The sequence below is a fragment of the Botryllus schlosseri genome, chromosome 6 (genome assembly GCF_051294905.1).
Source record: "Botryllus schlosseri isolate E-star chromosome 6, Bs_hap1, whole genome shotgun sequence".
Lineage (NCBI taxonomy): Eukaryota > Metazoa > Chordata > Ascidiacea > Stolidobranchia > Styelidae > Botryllus > Botryllus schlosseri.
In genome coordinates this window covers 8,957,858-8,980,388 of record NC_137241.1, presented here as the reverse complement: position 1 = coordinate 8,980,388, position 22,531 = coordinate 8,957,858, and the positions used below count along the sequence as shown (strand labels likewise).

Below are 22,531 nucleotides of genomic sequence, written 5' to 3'. Positions count from 1 at the left end.
GAGCCCCAAGCGATGGTTATACGTAGGCTACCCTTTGTGTGACCACAATAATATATTATGCCAGCTCTACATCACATTAAAGATTGTTTGGTATTTTTCAACCATGTTTATTTCATTGCACTTAGTGATGAAATGGTCAATTATGTTACGGACTAGATGCCAGAAAGCAACGTTATTGTGTACATTTTGATCGACTCTGGCATCGGAATAACACATTATTTTAATATTCTCCATACAATCATTCCTTCTCTAAAGCATGTTCGGCCGAGGCATATTTGTTGATAATAAAACTTATCCATCCAAGAAATATAATGGAATCAACGCTTTACAGGGCCGGGTGATACTCTGCTAATTGTTCTTTGATTGTAGTATCATGTCAAGGTACTAATAAAAAGGCAATGTTTTGATAACACTCGCTGTATCAGGGAGTCATACTACTCAGCTCAAATTGCACCGTACCTTTGATTGAGTCTACGCCAAACTGTTGTCAATGGGATGATCTCTAGGTATCGCGACATGTCCTTCGTTTCACTAAACACGGGGCGCATATCATAACAGGTGTCGATGATGGATAATTGCGATCGAATATACATGCAGACGAACATAGGATAGGATAAAGTCGTTTACAGCATATACACAGTACAATAAAGGCTTATCCGAATAGTAAACTCGAGGAATTAGTGGTACGTAGCGCCGGTTTACGAATATTTTAGTCCATGTCTATGGCCAACACGCTGCGGATACTAGCCGGAAAAGACCCCTAATGTTCTAGCTGAGAAATGAAGAACAAGCATGATGAAGGCGCTGAGGTGAGACCGATATTTCGTACACAGGCTGCATAGATGTTAATCACTAATAATATATTTGAAGCATCTTATATGATTAAGATAATGTTCAATGTTCATTGATATTTCGGCATTGCCCATCGCGGCATCAGGCGGCTTAGACATTGCGTATTTCAGGTATTCGTTGTCAGGAATATTACCTTTGGAGGCCAGATTATGAAACTAATATATATCAATATCATCACTGCATATTTCACTTTGACGGGATCTGTGATATCATATGCATGAATGATGGGCTCCTCTGATTTTGCATGACATTTCGTCTACACATATTTCGCTTAGCTATTCTAACATATATTATGACATTAACACAGCGCATGCGGATTATTAATGTTCAAAATGGCCCGTCCTTATACGAAAATTTGGCATTGGCGCATATTGCCATATCTTATGGATTAGTAATGTTGATAATGACGACTCGTCCTTACGCGAACCTTTTCGCATAGTTCGTGGACTTGCATGTAGCGATCATACCAAGAAGGCATTGGAATCATCAGCTCAATTACACAAGTCACAGAGTACTTGCCGACAAAATTTCGGCAGGATTCATTCGGTGAGTTCGTTTCAATAATATTTCTTACGCGAGTTCGGAACGTCTGGTTAGTTGCGCGAAATTATCCCACAATGTACTCTCGCATAGGTTACACGACACGAACAAAACACAGTAGCGTAATTATTAATGATACATTTGAACATATAGGCTCTGCTAGTCGCAAATCTGTTACAACGCACCTCGTTCAACCACCTGATACGTTGATGAATTATAGTCGATATTTCAATACTGCCCATTGACTATTATGTCCCTGATAGTAGCGTTCATTTATCATACCCATCGCCATCGTTATATTTCACAGTTCTGTTTCGTCGGATCTATTCCCAATCGACGGGTTGGATAGCAGTTGCTATCATCGATCAGGTTTAATTTGTACTTAATCGAAATACATCAACATCTCCAACTTTTCTATTCCCAATTCTTCGTATTCTATATTGATTTCAGCAAATTAATTGTGTGGTATGCATTTCTCATTCGATTGAGAGCGTATACAAGAAATCGCCGATTGATTACGTAACAACCCTACCCTGGCAGCTGATGCCACCTGTTTGAGTGACAGCCAGTAAACGAGACCCGGGGTGACAAAATTACATGTGTCCCGTTTTGGAGTTTGGATGATGGGGCGAAGGAAATCTCGTGGCAATGTTGCATTTAAAATATTCACCAGTCGTTTAACATTGGAGTTATGTAACTCAATTACGGACTATAGTTAGACCCAACCGTAACTATAAATGGTATACCTATATAGTTTCGATGGACACTAGAATTGCAGAATGTTTTTTAAATTGTCTACTCGAACACTGGTTGGTATGAAACGGCGAATCATGGCCTACAAAAACATATAGTTGGGTAGGCTATCATTAGGGCTGGGAAAGTCGAGTACACGATTGATTCGATTACTAATCGACTATATCAGTACCGTTCATCAAGGCGTCATAACTACGTGGATGACTTTGGATGTTCAAATATGAAGCTTCTACGCGACCACAAATAAAATAATGCCAGCTACACTACATTTAAGAGGATAGAGGGGAAGCGACAATATAGCATCCTATCAAATGGACAGATAGATAGTTCACGTCATCCCGGCACCGGTTCAACTTTATGAGATAAGGTTTCAACATTTCAAATAACGACATATATTTATGCAGAAAGTATCTGCTAATAACTGCGATAATTAGCGAAACCTGATACGTTCTTAAACTCGATTTAGCACAAGCACGTTCGGTTAGGGATAGCTGGTGCGGGAGATGGGTAGCACTTATTTTTACATAGGATTACAAATGCTATTGCACGGGACAGAGCATGCTAGCATAACTTCAACAATTCACTATATATTTTCGCTACATCCCATGACTGCATAGCCTGCCCGAAAATTCCGCCCGAAACAAGCGTTAAAATGAACAATATATTTCCTATAGCGTCCGTCGAGACAGTCAAATCAACTCGTTGCGAAATGAGATTTCGAAACAAATCGGGCTGGATAAGTCGTTTCCAAACTATGCGTTCCTCCGGCATGTCGCGAAATGTCTGGTTTTGGTGAGTAAAATAAGTCTCCGTTTCGCATTGATATTCGGCAGTTCTGCACTTCTGAGATTAAGAAATTTTCTTACGTGAATCCGGATTTTTTTTTCAAGGTACATCGCAAGCAAGAAGATATTCTCACGTCGTCGGATTTCACACCACCAACGGTAATATCCATTTCGTCCGATTGTTTGAGACAACATATACACATAGTTCGTGATCTATAGCGATAGTAAATTCCAGGGACTTGGTCAACGGCTATATTATAAAATGAAACTGATCACTGCCGATGTTCTGCTAGACAGCCCTGGTCCGCGAATAACTCGTACACGACTCCGCGTTAGATTTACAGCTATAACTGTGACTCCTGATTTTATTTATGATAAATACCCCGATACCGAACTTTAAATACTCCACTGGTTCGGACTAATCTCATCAAACTTGAAGGGACAGCTTTGATTATGAATTCGCGATTGCAGGGTGGTATATCAGCAGACTAATACCAATCCATCTTGCCTTCTTTATGAATATACGCTGTCTTATTATTGGCCAGAAATACCGAATGCAATTTCGACTGCAGTTTATAAACTCACTATGCGATCTATGAGCTGTCAGCTCAATCAACTATAGCTTACACTGTGTTTAAAGATATACGGTCCTACGCGCATTTATATGGAGTTTCTAGTGGAAAATATATTTTAGGTACTGTATAATGAATCAGGAAGTTCAGACATGTAAATTTCCTTTCTAATAAGTCAATATTATGCCTCATCCAATCTCACAAGATTTCCATACGCATTGATCGAGAACCTTTCACATAGTTTAATATCTTATATGGTATATGCGAAAATCTCAAGTTCGATACAATCTAAAATAATGAAGCCCCTGGATGATTGCTTGATGTATTCATGCGGAAAATCAATTAAGGTCTCCAAATTCCCATCATACATACCAGTAATACAAAATGACAGGCGCAATATATAGCCTATATAATAAGGTCGAGTGGAAATGAGTTCCTTCGTTAAATTTAGATATATATTGTTTATATTTATGCCTATGTGCAATGTTCCCTCTAAGATGCGCACGTGCGCAAATGCGCAGCGATGACACGGTCTCTGCGCACAGAAAATCTAAGTTGCGCACTAAAAATCCGAAGCGATGAACCTTTTTTTAGTCGTTACGCACTGTTGTCCAAGGGTTTGCGCAGTGTTTTGTGAGTGTGCGCAGCCTCATCAAAAATTAGAGGAACCATTGCCTATGTGTCCACAAGTTTCAAGTCCTGAGTGCCGTGGATATTTGGTGGGAACTCGACAAACTGGTAGCGATTTTTGCGAGGGTTGGTGTTTACTCGAAAATTTACCATGTGATATATAGACGATTATGAAAGATCGAAAATGTCTTTCCACTAGTAGGGGAAGGCGGGGCACAATGCACACAGGGACACAATGATACATCGTGAATATTTTAAAAACCCGACAGGAAGAATATACATCGCTTCGACGATTTAGTAGCGTCATATCAGTCGTAATCCTGATGTGGTTTGATTTTGCGTCGCCGCTATTGTGAGAAAAAATGACGAATTTCTTAATTTTGCTAACCTGCGTAGATTTATATCGTTATTTCGTGATACCTCCTTTCTTTGTGTACTATGTTCAATGGCCGGGGTTCAAAAGGCCGTCAGGCGATAAGTGCCTAATTTTTCTTTAATAGTCATCAACAACAATAACGTATCGCTACCTTTCGATCGCGTTTTAGGTGAGCATGTCTCGTTTGTTTTTCTTGAAATTAGTACACAGCTTAGTAAGAGCTGTTATTAGTCGCGCCCTGTATGCTAATTTAGGCGCGGGATTGCGGTTCTAAAAATTTTTGGGTGGGTGGGGCACATTGAGATAATTTGGTTGGGGCACAATGGTCCATTGATATCAAACGACTGATTTTGCGAAATATATAAAAATCCGCAGAAGAGTGCTTAGAAACATCTATTGAAGTATAACGCAAGGAATTGAGGACGACATTGAGGTTATTTTACCACCCCTGATATTGAATGTGGATTGATGGGCCTGCAGACATCTTCATGCAAGTTTCATCAAGATTCCAAACATCGGGATGTAAGCTGAAACTCGTCTTGGACACCTACAAATTCATCATTTTTCCCAACAGTTCTCAGTTTCTGATGCGGTGTTAAGTTTTTTACTACTGACCCATTTCCCCTCACCGCTTGTCCTCGTCAATGGGGCACAATGGGACAAAAAGGTACGTTTTAAAGTGACTGTGCTTTCGTAATTTCTTCATATTTTCATATCTTTTTTTTTCGGAAATGTGACTTTTGTGTTCATCAATTGTTTTGCTCAAGTTCATTAGCATTTCTCAATCAGAAATATTTTTATGAGTAAAATTTTGATTTTCACCCTTGTTTGTCCCACCTCCCCCTATAGTGAATTTACCACCTTAAATTGCGTCTGCATTCTTGCCGAAGATACCATTAGCTTATTCTTCATTTATTCATTATATCTTCTGTCCCTCATCTCCTTGTACGTACTAAGCATTATTATACTGTTCTCCTGCACGTAAAACCGCATGAGCTACTGAGTCAATGATGAATAATTTTGACAGCCTCGCCTAATGTTTTGCAGATAGAGCATCCAGAACTTTTGATTCTGCCTTTGGATGCGGCTCATTCTCACTTGCCTCACGATTACAAGATTCCTCCCCAACATCGCAAAGATAATGTCAGTTCTGGCAGTAAGACAGCAACGAGACAAACGACGATTGATTCACTGACAGAGTCGAATACGGCGAATCGCAAAGATTACTCGGCAAATAAAACCCCTGATATCATAAGAACACCTGCGCCGCTGCGCAAATCAGCACTTCATTCCCAAGACCGCGACCGTAATGAATATGTGAATGAAACCTTCCGTGGCAGGGGCCATTTCGGAAATTTCGAGCCAGACGGACAATCTTCCGTTAGGACTCGCACTCAATCCGAAATTTCTCATCGAATTACTCCTCCCATTAGCGCGAGGAATGATGCATCGCAAACTATGGCTGTTACGAAAGGTAAGCCAGGTCAAGTCTTTAACTGGTACGCCCTATGTTGCACTGTGATGAATGTCCATTTGCAATTTCTAGGTAAGGAGTCGGCTGCTTCATTCTATTCTTCGTCAACATTGCCTCCATCAGGCTCAGTAACCTCTGCCAACCCAACAACTCGATATGTTACAAACGGTGTCCCTGCCCACCCAACTTTACCGCACCTGAGTGACCGCTTGGGCAGTGGTTCAAGTTCGGTTCAAGGCCGCGGAAAAAAATGGAATCAGAGTTACGCCGTCCCATCAAAAGCTCAGGAGCCATACGTCTTTGATACGAATTCTCGCTCTGCTTCACAAAGAGTTACGCAGCTCATAAAATCCGAATCAAAGCGGGAAAACGTGTCTCGTGAGCAAACGCTAAGTAGTTCAAGTTATGGGTCGGGTGGACAATCCTTAATTCGCATGGGCAAAGACGGTATCTTCGATCAATCCCGACGGTGCGTGTTCAAGTGTACGTTTTGTTATCAAATTATTTATAGCTTTATCGTTTAGGGAAAGTATCAGGACATCCAGAAAAAAGAGCCTCGTCAGCGAGTCGCGTAGGCGGAGTGAAAAACATGCGATGATAAGTACTGACCAGCATACGTCCGAGGACAAAAATAACTCATGGCGATCACCGCATTCGAATTCTCGACAAAGTCATATATCCGACAAAGACATAGCAGTCGAATCGTGGGACCAAAGCCACGGCGGGCGGTACACTATCCAAGATGAGCCAAACCAGGATAAAGCGCGCCACTATACGGAAGATAGTGACAAGAATAACAACAACAACAACCAAAAGACGAATCAGAACAAAACTCCCGTTGAAGCAACGATGGTGTACAGTGAGCCTCAGCAAGTAAATAGGGTAGCTTACTACGGGGTTCGTTCAAAACTGGAATCAAGTGAGCGACATAATTCAGCCTCACAGAAGAATGCAGAAACTAAATCGGAAGATGGTCAGCGAACCACTTCGTCGTTATACTCTGAACAGCACCCCGTGCAGTCTCATCATCTCCGTCCTATTTTATCACGCCAAAGTGTCAAATCTGCCCATTCATTATCAGAAGAATTGCACCAGAGCAGCTCTCGTGGCGATACACATATACGTGATAGGCTTACAGCTACCAATCGACAGTCTGTTGACTTTGACGAAGACCAACATCCAAACGTCGTCAGATCTGAAAGTTCGGGTAGGTTTTCGCGGTCTCCCCATCTACAAAACTTAGGCAGTGTGGGTACGCCTCCCCATACTCTGGGTGCGCCTTCCCATACTCTGGGTACGCCTCCCCATACTCTGGGTACGCCTCCCCTTACCATCGGTACGCCTCCTCATGCTCTGGGTACGCCTCCCCATACTCTGGGTACGCTATCCCATCATCCCCACGATCCGCGTACGCAACCCCGTCATCCACAGCGTCAAGAGCTTGGACAGAGTCAAGACTATCTGAGTCGAAGCATACATGGTAATTCTGCACAGTCGCATCGTGACGATAGCGAATTGCCGATTGAAAACAGCTTTATTCAAATTGATGGCAAACAGACTCCGTCACATAGATCTATTCCAAATCACATACTTTCTCCATCAAATCAAAGAGACGAAAAACGATTTGACTCGCGCGTATCCGTATCACCACATAGCAGCGACATTTCAGGCTATTCTAAAATAGATGATATTACTAACGGAAGAATTCGAAATGCTCCGCGCGAAATGACTCCCAACGGTGCACCTTTTGATTACCACTCGCAGATGCCAATACCACCGCCCAGGACAGTCGCATACAGCCCAGACACGTCGCCACAACAACAGTCACAATATGCGAGAAGAAAATCTGTGATCAGCAGAGGCACGCCTGACGGCACTCACATATCAAAAAGAACTAGTGTCGTAAGTGAAATAGGTTTACCGCCTACAAACGCAGATTCGCATATCCGCCAACGAATCCACAGGAGAGGGGCTCATCTGACACATGGAAAATCATATTTACAGGGAACCATAGACATTTCTGAAAAAGATTCCCGCTATTCGGGCGAAAATCATGATTATGTCGATCAAACACACGATTCAACAGATAATTACTTTGGCCATATATCAAGCTCGCCACGTCACTCAACACCAACTCAACATGATGCCCCAAAAAGTCGAAGTCAAACTCCTATCCCAAGTAAGCCGTACGGCGATCCGCGCAGTGAGTAACTATGCCAAGCGGCGTTTTCAATAGCGTCGTTAGCTACTGGCGTTTTTTTTTTTAGGAAATGCGCTGTGGCAAGAACTGCTGAAAGTTCGCGAGAAGAGGGAGAGGTTGGAGGAAACAAGGCAAGTGATAATCAGAGAAGCACAGCACAAGGCGGCGCTGATTTCACGGAAGCGAGATGGGTGTACGTATTAGAAACGTTAATTCAATGGACCAGTAGACTCTGCTGGAATGTCCTAATGTTTGTTTTGTGGCATTCATGGTGTTTGTCGACTACTGTGGTCATTTACACCAGGCCGATATTCTCCATTATTTTCAGTACCTGCCGACTTATAGCACGGCCCACCTCTTAGGCTTTTGCAAGACACCACTTTCGCGGACGAGGTGGCATGGAGGAGCCTAGATAAACCTTCAACACTTATCGGAATTCTGAAGTCGAGCTCGGTCGGACTCGATCCCGCACCTATTGGTGTTGCAGCCGCGGTTTATACCTCTGCGCTATCTCGGAATGTCCTAATGACTCTATTATCAAGTTAACATAAGTCAAAATAGTCTGGCTTCTTTACTTCGGACCCTCATGCACCTAAGCGTACTGTACACGATACTGTACACGTGTGTACTTGTTGAAATACCACAACATTGATAAGATGAAATACATGTATTAAACAAAACGTTTAATTGATGTGGTAGAAGGGCCCGTATTCCGTTCGGTATCAAGGCGTCTTCGAGTAGCCTATGACACGCTGCGAGTCTAGATACAAGCTTACTAGCGTGCGGGCCGGAAAGATTTTGATGCACCGACTCTGCCTGTAACCCGTGATATAACATGGATTTTCATTGCTAGCCCATTATTTGATAATTCTACTGTCAATTTTTCATTTTGTGTGCAATGTGTGCATTAGGGCTGTTCAAAAATAACTTTTTTCCTGGATTCCACCCATTCAGTCATTAAATTATCAGGTTACCTTGAAAAACGCTGCACACCAAATTTGGTTCAATTCTAGCAAGTATAGTGCTCCGTAGATCCAATCAAATTTTTTAATTTGAACTGGAAAATTTTTAAAAAATTCAAATTATTGTGTCAACCCTATGAAATTGTTGAGCTGTCTTCGGAGACGATGCAAAACAAATTTGACTCAATTCCAACTAGTAGAAGCGGAGTTATTGGAGTTTTTCATTGATAATTCTCGGATTATCCTTGATCTACGGAGCCCTATACTTGTTAGAATTGAACCAAATTTGGTGTGCAGCGTTTTTAGGGTAACCTGACAATTTAAGGACTGAATGGCTGGAATCCAGAAAAAAAGGTTATTTTTGAACAGCCCTAGTGTGCATGTGCATGCCTCTTACTTAACGCCCATTAATTATGTTATCACTAGGGCAAGTTTTTGCAACTTTTGCAACTTTTTTTTACAGCTTCCGGCAGCTTCCTGAATATTCGTAAGATATGTAGAATGCTGTTTTAGGCCGTTTGAAGGAATCTTATAGTGCAACTTTTTGCAACTTTTGTCCATTTTTTCCATGCAATTTTTTGCAACTTTCTCGATTTTTCATGAACGTATTTTCGATTTTCGTGAAATACACGATCCGACTGAAACACCGTAAATCAGCACCGAAGTAACGCTTTCGGGAGCTGAGCCGGAAAATTGACCTTTTTTTTAGTCAACCGAGCAAAATGTGGTCAAAATGCAACTTCTGCAACTTTTCAACTTTTTTCAAAAATAAATGCAACTTTCCACGGAATTAACTGCAACAAAAACTTGCCCTAGTCATCACACTTTGCCAAATCTGGTGTTAAGTTGTTCAAGTTAACCAAGTTGGTTCGACTCCATCTTCCTTTCTTTTCATATTATATCGTAATTTTTGTAGCATATCTTGAATTGAAAAACTTACGATGAAAATTATGATTATGATAGTGCTACGCTATACGCTGTCATGTTGTGAAAGCGAGTGACATGTGATCTAAATAAGATCCTGAGACGTATTCCATCACTACAGCTTCACTCCACAGTGGACAGAAATTAGCTGTGTCTTGTCTGTCACAGCGACTGTTAATCAATTCAAATCAATTTCTGTTATTCCGACATCAACTGTCGAACTCGCATAACACAATCAATTTTCATCAAGATATGATCGGTGACCTAAATTAAAACATATGGTGCAGGGCAACTGAAATCGTGGTAAAAGTCTGAATTCTACCGATATTTTCATTTCAGCTCAAGATGTGTGGCAGCGTCGGTATCAAGAAGAGAAAAAGGTTACGATGTCACTAACGAAATTCTATCAAGCTCTGGAGGGTCAATGCAAAAAGTAAAGTGATCGAATACAGACTTGGACAACTAGAAAATTTTCAGCTTTTTCAAATTAGATTGGAATTAGAATTAGAGCTACACAGTTTTTTCCAAATTAGATTAGAATTAGAATTAGAGCTGCACAATTTTTCCAAATTAGATTAAAATTAGAATTAGAGCTACACAATTATTCCAAATTGGATTAGAATTAGAATTACGGAATTCGAAAAAAAAAACTGGGAAATTGAATGAAATTGTTAATGAGAAAGAAATACGGCAAAAATCAAGTTCAGTTCGTATCAAATCACAGTGCGTTCCCCTTCCCATAACCATGAGAATGGTTCACGTCTGTCCACCAAGCTTGGCTCGTTTTGCGCTCACCAGGGGTCACCAAGACGTGGGCCACATGCGGCCAGCGATCTGATTTGTGATTTTGGAAGAACGCGAAGTAAAGCATTTTGAAATGCTGAAATTGATTTCAGTTTCAAATTATTATTGTTGTTGTTTCAAAATAAGCTATTCACCTGTACCCAACAACACTATATTCCGTACTAGCTGAAACGGCTTCGGCGTTGTACTACCGCATGGCTATTATTCGTCACAATTACCACTATGATTGTAAGTACGGTGTAAGCATAGTGTCCTATATGGTGTCGACACAAGCAAATCTCACGCCTCAGTGAAATTGTATCACGTCACAATTTCCATTGGCTACAGGCAATTTGACGGTCATTTTTGACCGGCCTGCCGAGCATTAAATTTGGTGAAATGGGTATCAATCGAAAGCTGACTCTGCACTGATTACGAAAATATAAATTTTATTCCGCTCGTGGCCCTGGAACCCCCACAATGAGCCTCGAATTTTTCATTGTTATGGAGATCGGCATTGGGACGCAACAATGCTGTCTGGCTCTTTTGCTCTTGAGCTACTCTCTCGTTTCGCCAGACAGCATTGTTGCGTCCCAATGCCAATCTCCATAACAATGAAAAATTCGAGGCTGATTGTGGGGGTTCCAGGGACGCAAGCGGAATAAAATTTATATTTTTGTAATTAGTGCAGAGTCAGCTTTCGATTGATATCCGTTTTACCAAATTTTAATGCTCGGCAAGCCGGTCAAAAATGACCGTCAACTTGCCCGTAGCCAAATGGAAATTGTGACGTGATACAATTTCACTGAGGCGTGAGATTTGCTTCTGTCGACACCATATTTACAATTGACAATATCTACACATTCTACTGATTTCAATATTATAGCCTCCCAGTTTTGAGAAAGCCGTCAAATTAGCGACGCAACTCGCATATCGCCTTTATCACAATAATGATTAAATGATCAACTCTATTCCAACGTGTCACAAATCTTTGTTATTCAAACGTTGTTTCCTGTAGCCTCAACCAGAACACGGAAACAATAGACGCTGAACCGAACGTCGGTAGAAAACGAAACACAATACGTACATCATACGCCAACGAAGGACCGTCATTCAAGGTAACACATATTGTTCACTCGGTAGGGTTGCGTACAGATCCTTTGGATCCCTGTTGGGGCGGGAGGGCTGTAGCGACTATGGAAAAGTCGCTACCCAAACCATTACATATATACGATACTTGGTTAACTTTCCTGATTATTCGGATGAAATATTTGAAGTTTCGGCTATTTCCCTGTGGTGTAGTGTGTCTCACTTTTCACATTCGAAAGTAGCTTTCTGCTTTGTTTGTTAGTCTCGTTATCAGTTGTTTCATTTTGAGTATTTTAGACGTTGCTATCAAGCGTCTGTTACAAAATTCGGTGGAAAATTCTCGAAACTTCTACATCATGCCTTAGTAAAATCACGGTTATGAAATTACGAATTGTACGTTTATGATACGTACAAAAGATAAGTAGCCTAATTTGAATTGCGATCACCAATATGCATTGCTGGATGCTGGTACATCGGAGAGATTAACACACCAGTCAGCCAATTGACCAATCGTGGACCCGCATACATGATATTCCAGAAAAACAGTGAGCTTCAAGCCAAACGGTGCATATCCCAAATCAAAGACATGAAGAGTCGCCTAGCTGAGGTCAAGGCTAAGCTGGCAACAGAAATCAAGGTAAATGCTACTGAATATTGACATCAGACGATCACAATTTCCACACATCGTGTGATCAAAACGCTTGTGACAGTCGACGATGATGTGCTGCGTCCTGCGTTACGTTGTTATTTGGGATGGGTGCGAATCCCTGAAAGGCTCAGGGTCGTGTGAACCGGGAACCACTGGCGTAGCAGCATGCGCTGCCGCCCCTGGCTCTCGCTTAAAATGCCGCCCCCGCAGCTAGTATCAATATAGATTCATGTTCAAACAATCTTGTCAATAAAAATAATTACAAATAATATGCCGTGTCTGAGCCTCACCGTCTCAACGTTAATAAGGCCAAAAATATTAAAGACAAGAAATAGCGAACGAATGTATTGTGCAAATTGAAAATCAATAGCCGTCTCAAAACTTAATTTTTCGGGCTTTGCCGATGCAAAATCAGCGATAATATCCTCAAATTCCAGATTTTGAACGTATAGTCTCTTTCCATAGACCAGTGGTTCTCAACCGGGGTCTGCGGACCCTGGTGGTCGACGAAGCATTTTCAGGGGGTCTGTGAAGCCTCTGGTCATTGTAAAGTCATTGGTAACCTAATTTACGTTTTTTAATTAGGAAAAGCATGGGACAGTTTTCGCTTCGCTTCATAATTACCAAGATTTAGGACTCACGTCATTAAAATGGTCGTCTGAGATGAAATATCCGACCGTGCAAACTCATTTTATTGTCAACTTACCAATGGCATGCCGATGCAAACATATTTTGCTGTTTATAAATGTTTTGTTAAGGTTTCTGAAAAAATAAATGTTGGAGATAGCAATTTGGATTTGCAGTTGTCAGTCGCAGCAAATTTGTAATCATTCGTTTGAAATAGAAGTTCCTGAACTTTTTTCCTCATCTGTCCCAATGAAGGAATTGAAACCGTGCCGCCGCGAAATTCATTTTCCTCTGTGATATAACCACTAAATACCTTCAAGATGAGATGCTAGATAGAAATGGCTATAGGCTGCGTGGACATGATATGTTCATTAAAAACACACACCAAAAGCTATCGTCGGAAGCGTTACGCGTTAATATTACATTCGCCACCAATATATCTTTGTGGAAATGGACTTTTGGCACTCGTTCATATCCACTCAAAGACGAGAATTTTCAAGACAATAAATACAGGTGGAAAATTCGTTTCGAAATATTAAAAGTCTACCCAATTTCGACATATAGTGTGATGTTATTTTGAATAAAATTCATTTTCTGGCTGTTTATTACTAACCTAAAATCAATGTTTGCACGAGACAGTTGACGGTTGCACGATAATTGAGCTAATTTTGAACAAAAACCTGAGGGGGTCTGTGGCGTTCCAAAAGTGGTCCGCGAAGTCAAAAAGGTTGAGAACCACTGCTATCGATAGAGCTGATAGCCGATCATCATTCATGGTAGAACGTAAATAAGACTTAATCAGTTTGAGCTTTGAAAAGTTCCTAGCACAGCTCTCAATTGAAACACCGATGGTCAGATGAAGTTCCAGAAACGAGTATAAATATGGTGTCGAATGAAGTAGCTTTGCATTAACTAACCATTAACCAACCATTGTTAGGAACACGCGGTCTTGACGGCTATTTCGGAATGGTTCCATTGTCATGTTAACATTTATTCGTGTTTTCGGAATTAGCGTGACACTAGCTTTCGTTTAAGACCAGTTTGATTAAATTTTAGCTCACGGGACGCCAGCTATAGGACTACCAATTACGCTGCTTTAGCCGGCTGTGTACACTGTGTTAGCCTCATTTTGCCGCCCCCTTGGAACCTGCCGCCCCTGGCGCAGAGCCAGAACCGCCAAGTGGCTGCTACGCCACTGCCGGGAACGTGAACATTTTGAAAGGTTCTATGTGAACGCGAACGTGAACACGAACCCATGACGTCACGCGACGTCATAATGCTAATTCCAACTATACATTTCCGTAAAATACGATAAATAGCCACGACTCAGGCCACATGATGTAGGGTTACTATATGTCTTCCTTTGCGAGCATTAGTCCATCTTTTTCCGGAAATTCAAAATTTCCTTCGAGGATGCCGAAATGTCCTCCTTTTTGGCAATTCGTCCTCCATTATAGCTTTTACAGGTAGGCTAATGGACAGGGTCAACTATAAATTGGTATAAATGAAGCGAACTAGATAATGCGGACATTCGAGTGGGTCATTCGGGAGTCGAATTAGAGCGATGACCTCTTTTTTTAGTCACCACAACAAGATTTCCAGTAATATTTCAATATCAGCTGTTTCCAATTTCGATAAACTAACTAATAAAGTTCTGATAAAAGTGTCCTCTTTTCCCTATTCCGAAGATGGTGACCCTACATTATGCCACAATGCTGAAGTACATGCTGCGACTTTTTAAACATCACCAAATATATAACTGGAACTATAAAATGCTAAAATAACTCTATAAATGCAATATCTTCCGTCGCTTTGCCAATCATTTCGACGAGGACTTGCAAGGGAATATAAGCATACGCCTAAACGGTCTATGCTAGACCAGACAATATATTCTTAAGGCATAGTTAGACTATCGCTACATTAATCATGATTAGAGTGAAAAACCTGGTTTCCATACTTGCGACAGATATTATCCCAAATAAAAGTTATACAGTAACCAACACCCTAATCGCACGGATTTCATTTTTATGATACAATTAATATATCAGATCATGATAGATTGCGTACGTTGAAATGCAAAGAATTTCCACCAAAGATGATATACTGACACTGAAAATTGTAATACATTGGAGAAGGTTCACAGTGCAGAACCTACAAAGGTTCGTTTGGGAACGCGAGCCTCCAAATTTCTGGAGTTCACACACATAACGCGAACGTGAACCTCACGTTCACACCATCCGTAGTTGTTATCACGTTATCGCCAAAGGACTATGCTAACAGACGGGTTTAATGAGAGCTTTACTTCAAGCGTTTTGAAATTGACTGTATATTTACAGGTCCGCCACGATGTAGAAAACGAATTGAAATCAATGCGAAAGGGACTTCTGACTAAAAAGATTCACACGAATTTAGCGTTTCGCAGAATCAACCATTACGAAGAATTGGCTCGCCTACCACGCGGTGGGCCTCGTAGAACGTTTCGAAAGTATTGAATAAGACAACCACACTTGGTATGAAGCAGGACTATCAGTGAGCGATTTCGACTGGACTGGAGACGGAATGGTGCAATTCATATGATAAGACCGCAGCAGTTCTTATGTATTAGCACAGGGGTGTGCAACAAGCGACTATAGCAGAGAAATATATTGCAGCACGTGAAGACGTATATCAATTCCAAGTTTCCTATTCTCAATGAGATGGTCGACCTTTGCAACTACCAGAAAGATTGTACACGCGGTCTGCGGCCACATCGCGATATTTATAGCCAGACCACCTGCCGAAAAGGTTGCATACTGTGCACAATTGCACACCCCTGAGATAGCATATAAATTGGTCGGCAGATATGATTTTCATTGTCTTTTCATTTTTCGAGTCAGCCATTTTTATTTGTCTCAACTGACATCCTTCGTACCTGATATTATAGGCTTACTTAGCAGTGTCGACACTTTGTTATGATATTTATTAGTTTAAATTGCATAACCAATAAATCATTAATCATGACATCAGCATAGACAACGGAACAGGAACTGTCAGGCTAGATGTCACCGCGTAAAACCTATATGAAATTTGGGCTGTATATAGGGGTTAGGAAAAATAGGTAGGCCGGGTGTCAACAACACCCTTTCTTGTAACCACAGATTTATCGACTTCTGTTAGCGAGTAGCAAACACAACAAAATAATAAGATGACATTTAGACCATGGATTGTATTTCATCTATCCCAATTCCTCATCACTTTCTGATTATGCGTCTGGACAGTTCTGTCGGATCGTATTTGGTATATACTTTCCTTCCGGAAAATTCTCTGACGGCGTCATCAGTCTGTCCTAACTAACCTACATATCATCCCGAATCCGATTTGGTTGACTTTGATCGAAACGAGTCAGTCTGGATGTTCCATACAATGCTGTCACGTTCACGAAACGTTAGTACAATCCTGAAGGATCCTGACCATAACATCCGCGATGACAGATAACGTTCGCTCGCCACATGTTTCAGCAAATATCCGTCGAACGAAAACTTGACTGAGCTTTGCAAAACAAAAAGTCGCGGATCTTGAGTGCCTACGGGAAAACCATTCTCTGATGCAGTTGGTGGCGGTAGTCTGTCGCCAAGAAGTACGCGAGCAGAAGGGGATTCGATAAACAGATCCGGTGATGTAGGAGTCCGTTCAACACCGAGCATGATGAACATTACGTTTCCATCCGAATATCTCCATAGCGTCCAATGACCGTTTAATCGAATTCCAATGCCTACAGGCGATCCTTTTCGCTCGTAACGTGCGTACAGACGCATATACCTGTAGTTGACCGCATATAGGATCACTTTGGACTTGAACCATAATCTGGCTTTGCGATTTCTTACGTATCCGATGGTTGCAAGATCCACATAGCTCGACTGTGCGTTTGGTAAGGCCATTTGCAACAATGCAGTCCGCACGAGGAATAGCCGCAGACTTAACGTTCTCCATATCATACGTAAGCGAATAAAAATATACTTGTGTGGAAGACCATCAAATGCGCACTTGGATAGACCTACACTACAAAATTCCATTATATACTGAGCAAAGTACGACACAAGCTTGCCACAATCTCAGGTGCGGTCGCTAACATTCGTGCTGAGTGACAGCGTCATGCGAGCATTGTTGTGAAAGCCATTGTGCAAAAGTGACATATTACTTAAATGAGCTTACGATTATAGATTTTATCTGTAACCTTCTGGAATATGTTTTGGTCCAAATATTTGGGCTAAACACACCGCTGTGCGAATTTTGTGATTAACTATTACGAAAAACGACCGCACCATTCGGTGCGTACTTACAATCCAAGATCAAACGTGCTTTACGAAAGTCGCTTTCGTGTTCGTGATAAATTAGAAGTAAACGATCTGACAATATCATTTGGGATATATCGGTACTAGCTAAACATTTATATTATTCATTTGAGTCGGCGAAGTGATTTCAAAAACGTGCACCTCTGATGCGTTTTGTAGCTATATCATATTTACAGGTTCGCGTTGAAAAAGGCAGGTGACAACGTCCATCCCTGACGGGAGTATTTTGAATGGCTTTCTTCTAGGGGCTCACAGGAGCATTTTGAGGTGGACCACAGAGCTATTTGGAAAATTGTTGAACTAGTAAAAGTTTAGTTATATATGTTATACGTTTTTCGATAAAAAATATACTCATATTATCGCATTATAGGCTACGTATGCTAAAGATTTTCATCCGACTCTGATGATGGACGTAGTCACACATGTAGTCACAAATGTACAAGTCGAAAATGGGAGGGGAAAACTGCGACTTTGACAACCTTTGGCTAACAGTAACGAAAAAAATTTCGATTGTATAATAACTGGAAGTTGTGCAAAAGTAACCATCAATTAAGTTCTTCAGCTGGGTCATATGTCGTATGCCGTGGAAAGGGTGTGCAACTGTGCAATATATGCATTAAACTCGAACTGAAAAAGTGTTGATGTAGATTTACGGAACTTCGGCAGGCCGTATCATTTTAACATAAAAATAGCCCAAATTGCAATTTATTATCAATCATCAACTTCCTGTGAAAGTATATGGCACCACCACCACGAATCGTAATGGATTTAGGATTTAGCGGAGCACATTGGTCTTCAGAGTCGGTATAAAATCTTCGGCCTTGACATCATTGTAGGGCTACACAATGAAAGAGTTGTGGTGCTAGTAATCATTGTTTAGGTAATTATTACGCTGCCTTATATTGCACCCGCTGTCGAGGATGTGGTCAATTCTTATTCGCCGACATGCTGTTAAGTTGTACGTCTCGCTAATATTGAAGTAGTATTGGACTCGGCGTTCTGTGTTCCCGGTCAATAGGGTCTAAGTCAGGACAAAAGTCACATGAATTGATTGTACCATTGGATTGAATGTTCTGACATCGCAACTTCAGTAGGGACAAGATATACTGTACAATGTACATTGTAGCAGCTTGCATATAAAAAATTTATTTTTCCAATTCTCTGTATCCCACCACAGAATTGTTTGAAGCGCACCCCAAACCGGCAATTGGGAGGAGATCGACGAGGCCCAAAATTATTTCGTTGGTCGTTTGTTGGAGGAGATTTCTTCAACTTGAAAATCTTCGTCACGCTTCGTGCGATTCAAGTCATTTTATTTCACATTTAACTATTATTAGTAAGAGAACAATGCGCATGCATAGTAATATCGGCACCGGTGCATTAATCGGGACTTTGACTCTAGGATGAGAGGTGGGCCCAGAACATTTTCAAACCGGAAAATAGGCCACGGTCAAAAAAAAGGTTGATAAACCCTAGCTGTTCTACACCATTATATTCTGCCCGGACGTCATAATTACAAATGTTCATAAAAATTAGATATCGCGTGACGTAGCCTATTTAACGGGCATTAATGTGTGGCGACTGGCGATCGAGGTTCGTCGTTTTGAGGGAACCCCAAACCCCCAAATTGGGCCACATGTCACCACCAAGCTGTAGTAGGCTACATATTGACGTTTTAAACGTCGACAACAAATTCTCAAAAAAGAGGACATTTAGGCTTCCTCCAAGGACACGTTTCAAGAAAGAGAACGTCTGGTAACCTAAATAAAATCAATATCTTCCGTCGCTTTGCTAACAATTTCGACTAGGACTTGCAAGCTAACGCCTTGACGGCAGACATGGGGTAATCGCGATTAGTAATCGTAATCGATTACGACGATTACAGCATTTCCAAGTAATCGTAATCGCAATCGATTACATTCGACAAAATCCCGAAGTAATCGTAATCGTAATCGACTACTTCCCATATTTAATCGATTTCTCTGTGAAAGAACGATTACTTTTTTATTTTTGCAAGGACTATGACATAAAGGTCATAAACTGTACATTCGTGAACAAGGAAGAGATATTATACCAGGCTCGTGACAGCACAAACGTCTGATTTTCAAACGCCACAGCTCATTATTACGTCAGAAGCAGCCTATTAGCTTTGCGCGTCATTGCGTAAGAAGTATCCACACTAAATAGATATTCGATGTGCATACGTCGCACATTATAGTGTCATTGTAAGAACAACTGTCGTGCTTTATATCAGGTTATCAACACGTTCCACACGCCACTACCTCGTAGCAGGATAATTTATCTCCGCTCTGCCCAGTTTAAAATAGTAACTTATGGTTGATGTTCAGTTATGCTTATGCTCAGTTAGACGCAATTTGACGGTAGCTGCTTGGCGAGCAGTAGGCCTATCTAGTACGTACGTCTTACGTACATCAAGATTTGAAATTTTGCACTCGTCAAATAAAACATTGCGATTTCCACAACCAAGCAGTCAAAATCAACAGCTGGTGATATATGTATAAATACCGCGCCGTTTCTCGTAGTAGTACAATATCTGTATTAAGTTGAAGGCAGAATTGTATGTTCGCTTCGTCTTATTCTCATATGACTCTCCTTGAAACGGGCGCCAATCGTTACTCAACATTGCACCTGCCGCCATGGTCATGGGCCTAAATATCATGTTAGCATGGGCTGTAGCTGGAATTAGGACTAAAACAGCAGTTCGTCCCCCATATGGTGGTAATCGGAGGTTGAAGACTGAATTTCGTCAATAATTACATTCTATTACTATTGATTTTTAATCCTCTATCAGCTCCCGATGGTCAGATTCACCTGTAAGAGTTAGTTTGTTTGAGGTAATCTTGGTGTTTGTCCACTACAACGGTCAGTTACACCAGGCCGATTTTCTTCATTTTTGATTCTTTATCTGCCGACTTGTAGCACGGCCCACTTCTAGGCTTATTGTAAGACACCGCTTACGCGGATGAGTCGGCGAGGAGGAGCCTAGATAAACCTCCAACACTTAGAAAGGATTTCTGAAGTCGACCTCGGTCGGTCTCGAACCGGCATACAATGGCGCTGCAGCCGTGGATTATACCACTGCGCTATCTCGCCACATAATTAGGCTACCTACATGTAGAGCTGGGACACGTAATTCATAACCTCTGTTATCTTGTTATAATTACTTTAGTGTATGTTGTTAATTCGTGACCTCCGATTTGTTATATAATCAAACGATATTGTAGTGGCTCAAGCGTAGCAGACTAGAAAATAAACTTTCGTGAGACGCACAGACAAATTGTCATGTCTTTATATTTGACTGCATGTCTAGCAACTCAAGTTGTTAATTAACAGGGTCAGTGGCCACATTAACTACAATAGGACTTGAAAACATTTTCATCATGGGGAAAAAGCATTCATTCCGTCAATGCGGCCGTTGAACTTAACAATCAAGTCAAATGATTCATTGGTTTGATGGTCAGATAGCTTTGTAAAACGTGTTGCAACACCACCTGCACTTAATTAAGTCTGATGACGAGCAGACTTAAATTTGAGTGACGATCCAAACGCATTTGAGTGTGAGCATACTTTTTGACGTGAGTTGAGTAACGAAATCGTTGCTGAGTAGAGAATCGCTACTCGACAGCAAAGGAATTGGTCTCCACCCTTAATTATAAACTCCAGATTCCAAGCCAAGCAAGTGTAATTTTTGAAAATCAATTTTTTTGTTTGTTCTAAATTGATTTTATAATGTTTTTGTTGGGTTTTCCAACGTCAATGGGAGGCGCAAGTAGGCTAGCTCGGAGTTACTTGTGGCTCTCAGAGCCGCGGTTGGGAATCACTGATCTAGAGAGGATTTTCAAATTAATTAGATCTCTCAAAAATACTCTATAACTTATGTTGGTTTACGAAATACTTTTCGAGCCCCTTTCGAGCTCGCTCCCCACCATATTGGGAAATTTGGGGTGCGGTAATTAGGGCCCTGGCAAGAATGCAAATCATTGAGCGCGATAAATTGACCCCTATAAAAATAGGCAATGGGTACATTATGACGTAACAAGCAAATGACGCATCTCTTTTAAAAGGAATTTGTTATCTCATTAGGCCTCTTCAGCGCAATCCATATATTGTCTTCCAACATAGCTTCTAAGATACAAAATAAATGTAATCGTGAGTAATCGTGATTACTTTTCCAATGTAATCGTAATCGTAATCGACTACTTCCTGATGTTGCTGTAATCGTAATCGTAATCGCGTCATTCATAAGTAATCGTAATCGCAATCGATTACAATCATAAAGTAATCACCCCATGTCTGCTTGACGGTCTAGGCCGGACCGGATAATGTATTCGGCTTCTGAGTATTGCTACATTGATATTAAGCAGAGTGTAAAACGTGTTTCTGTTCTTGCTACCGTTATTATCCCCTTAACCAGTTTTACAGCAGCAGCCAACACCCCAATCGCACGGATTTGGTTTTTATGGTACAATAAACATACGAAGTCAAGATTGGTCCCGTACGCCTGCTAGATTTTTTTCAACAGACAACGACATCAATTTCATTGTTGTTTGAATAAGCATCATTCGCTGACTAAATGTAGTGTATTTTGCTCTTGATGTTGTGTGATTGCGGGTCCATCACACAACAGAGAGTCACTAAATATTCACAAACGGAAAGCTGGATATTTCGAGCTAACTTTTGTAAGAAAGCGAGTAAAATTTTTGAGATTGTCATGGTGCATGCTCGTTAGGTGTCGATTTTTTTATTGCTGCCAGCGCCATGCAAAGTGGCCCGCAATTGAAACGCAACAAATTTTATATGAAGATGTGATACGAATAGAAAATTGCAATATATGAAAACGGTTCACAGCGCAGAACCTATCAAGGTTCTTTTGTGAACGTGAATCTCTTAATTTTTGAGGTTCACACATAGATCGCGAACCGGACGTTTACACCATCCCTAGTAGCCACAGCTAAGGCCCTGG

General features: G+C 41.1%; 1 protein-coding gene across 2 annotated transcripts; it reads left to right on the top strand.

Moving 5' to 3' along the window:
* The first annotated feature begins 477 nt into the window (after positions 1 to 477).
* Positions 478 to 16,221, top strand: LOC145440830 (uncharacterized). Of its 2 annotated transcripts, none has more exons than XM_080318584.1 (12): positions 478 to 809; positions 1,292 to 1,398; positions 2,820 to 2,937; positions 3,036 to 3,089; positions 5,556 to 5,991; positions 6,055 to 6,451; positions 6,507 to 8,185; positions 8,250 to 8,375; positions 10,408 to 10,501; positions 11,870 to 11,969; positions 12,479 to 12,577; positions 15,553 to 16,221. In XM_080318584.1, exons 1-12 carry the CDS (start codon positions 780 to 782, stop codon positions 15,706 to 15,708), a joined length of 3,396 nt encoding a protein of 1,131 aa, XP_080174710.1. In that variant the 5' UTR covers positions 478 to 779; the 3' UTR covers positions 15,709 to 16,221. The 2 variants fall into 2 exon arrangements, with proteins under 2 accessions (XP_080174710.1, XP_080174711.1); XM_080318585.1 differs by having other exon boundaries at positions 479 to 809; positions 5,556 to 5,982.
* Positions 16,222 to 22,531: the final 6,310 nt, after the last annotated feature.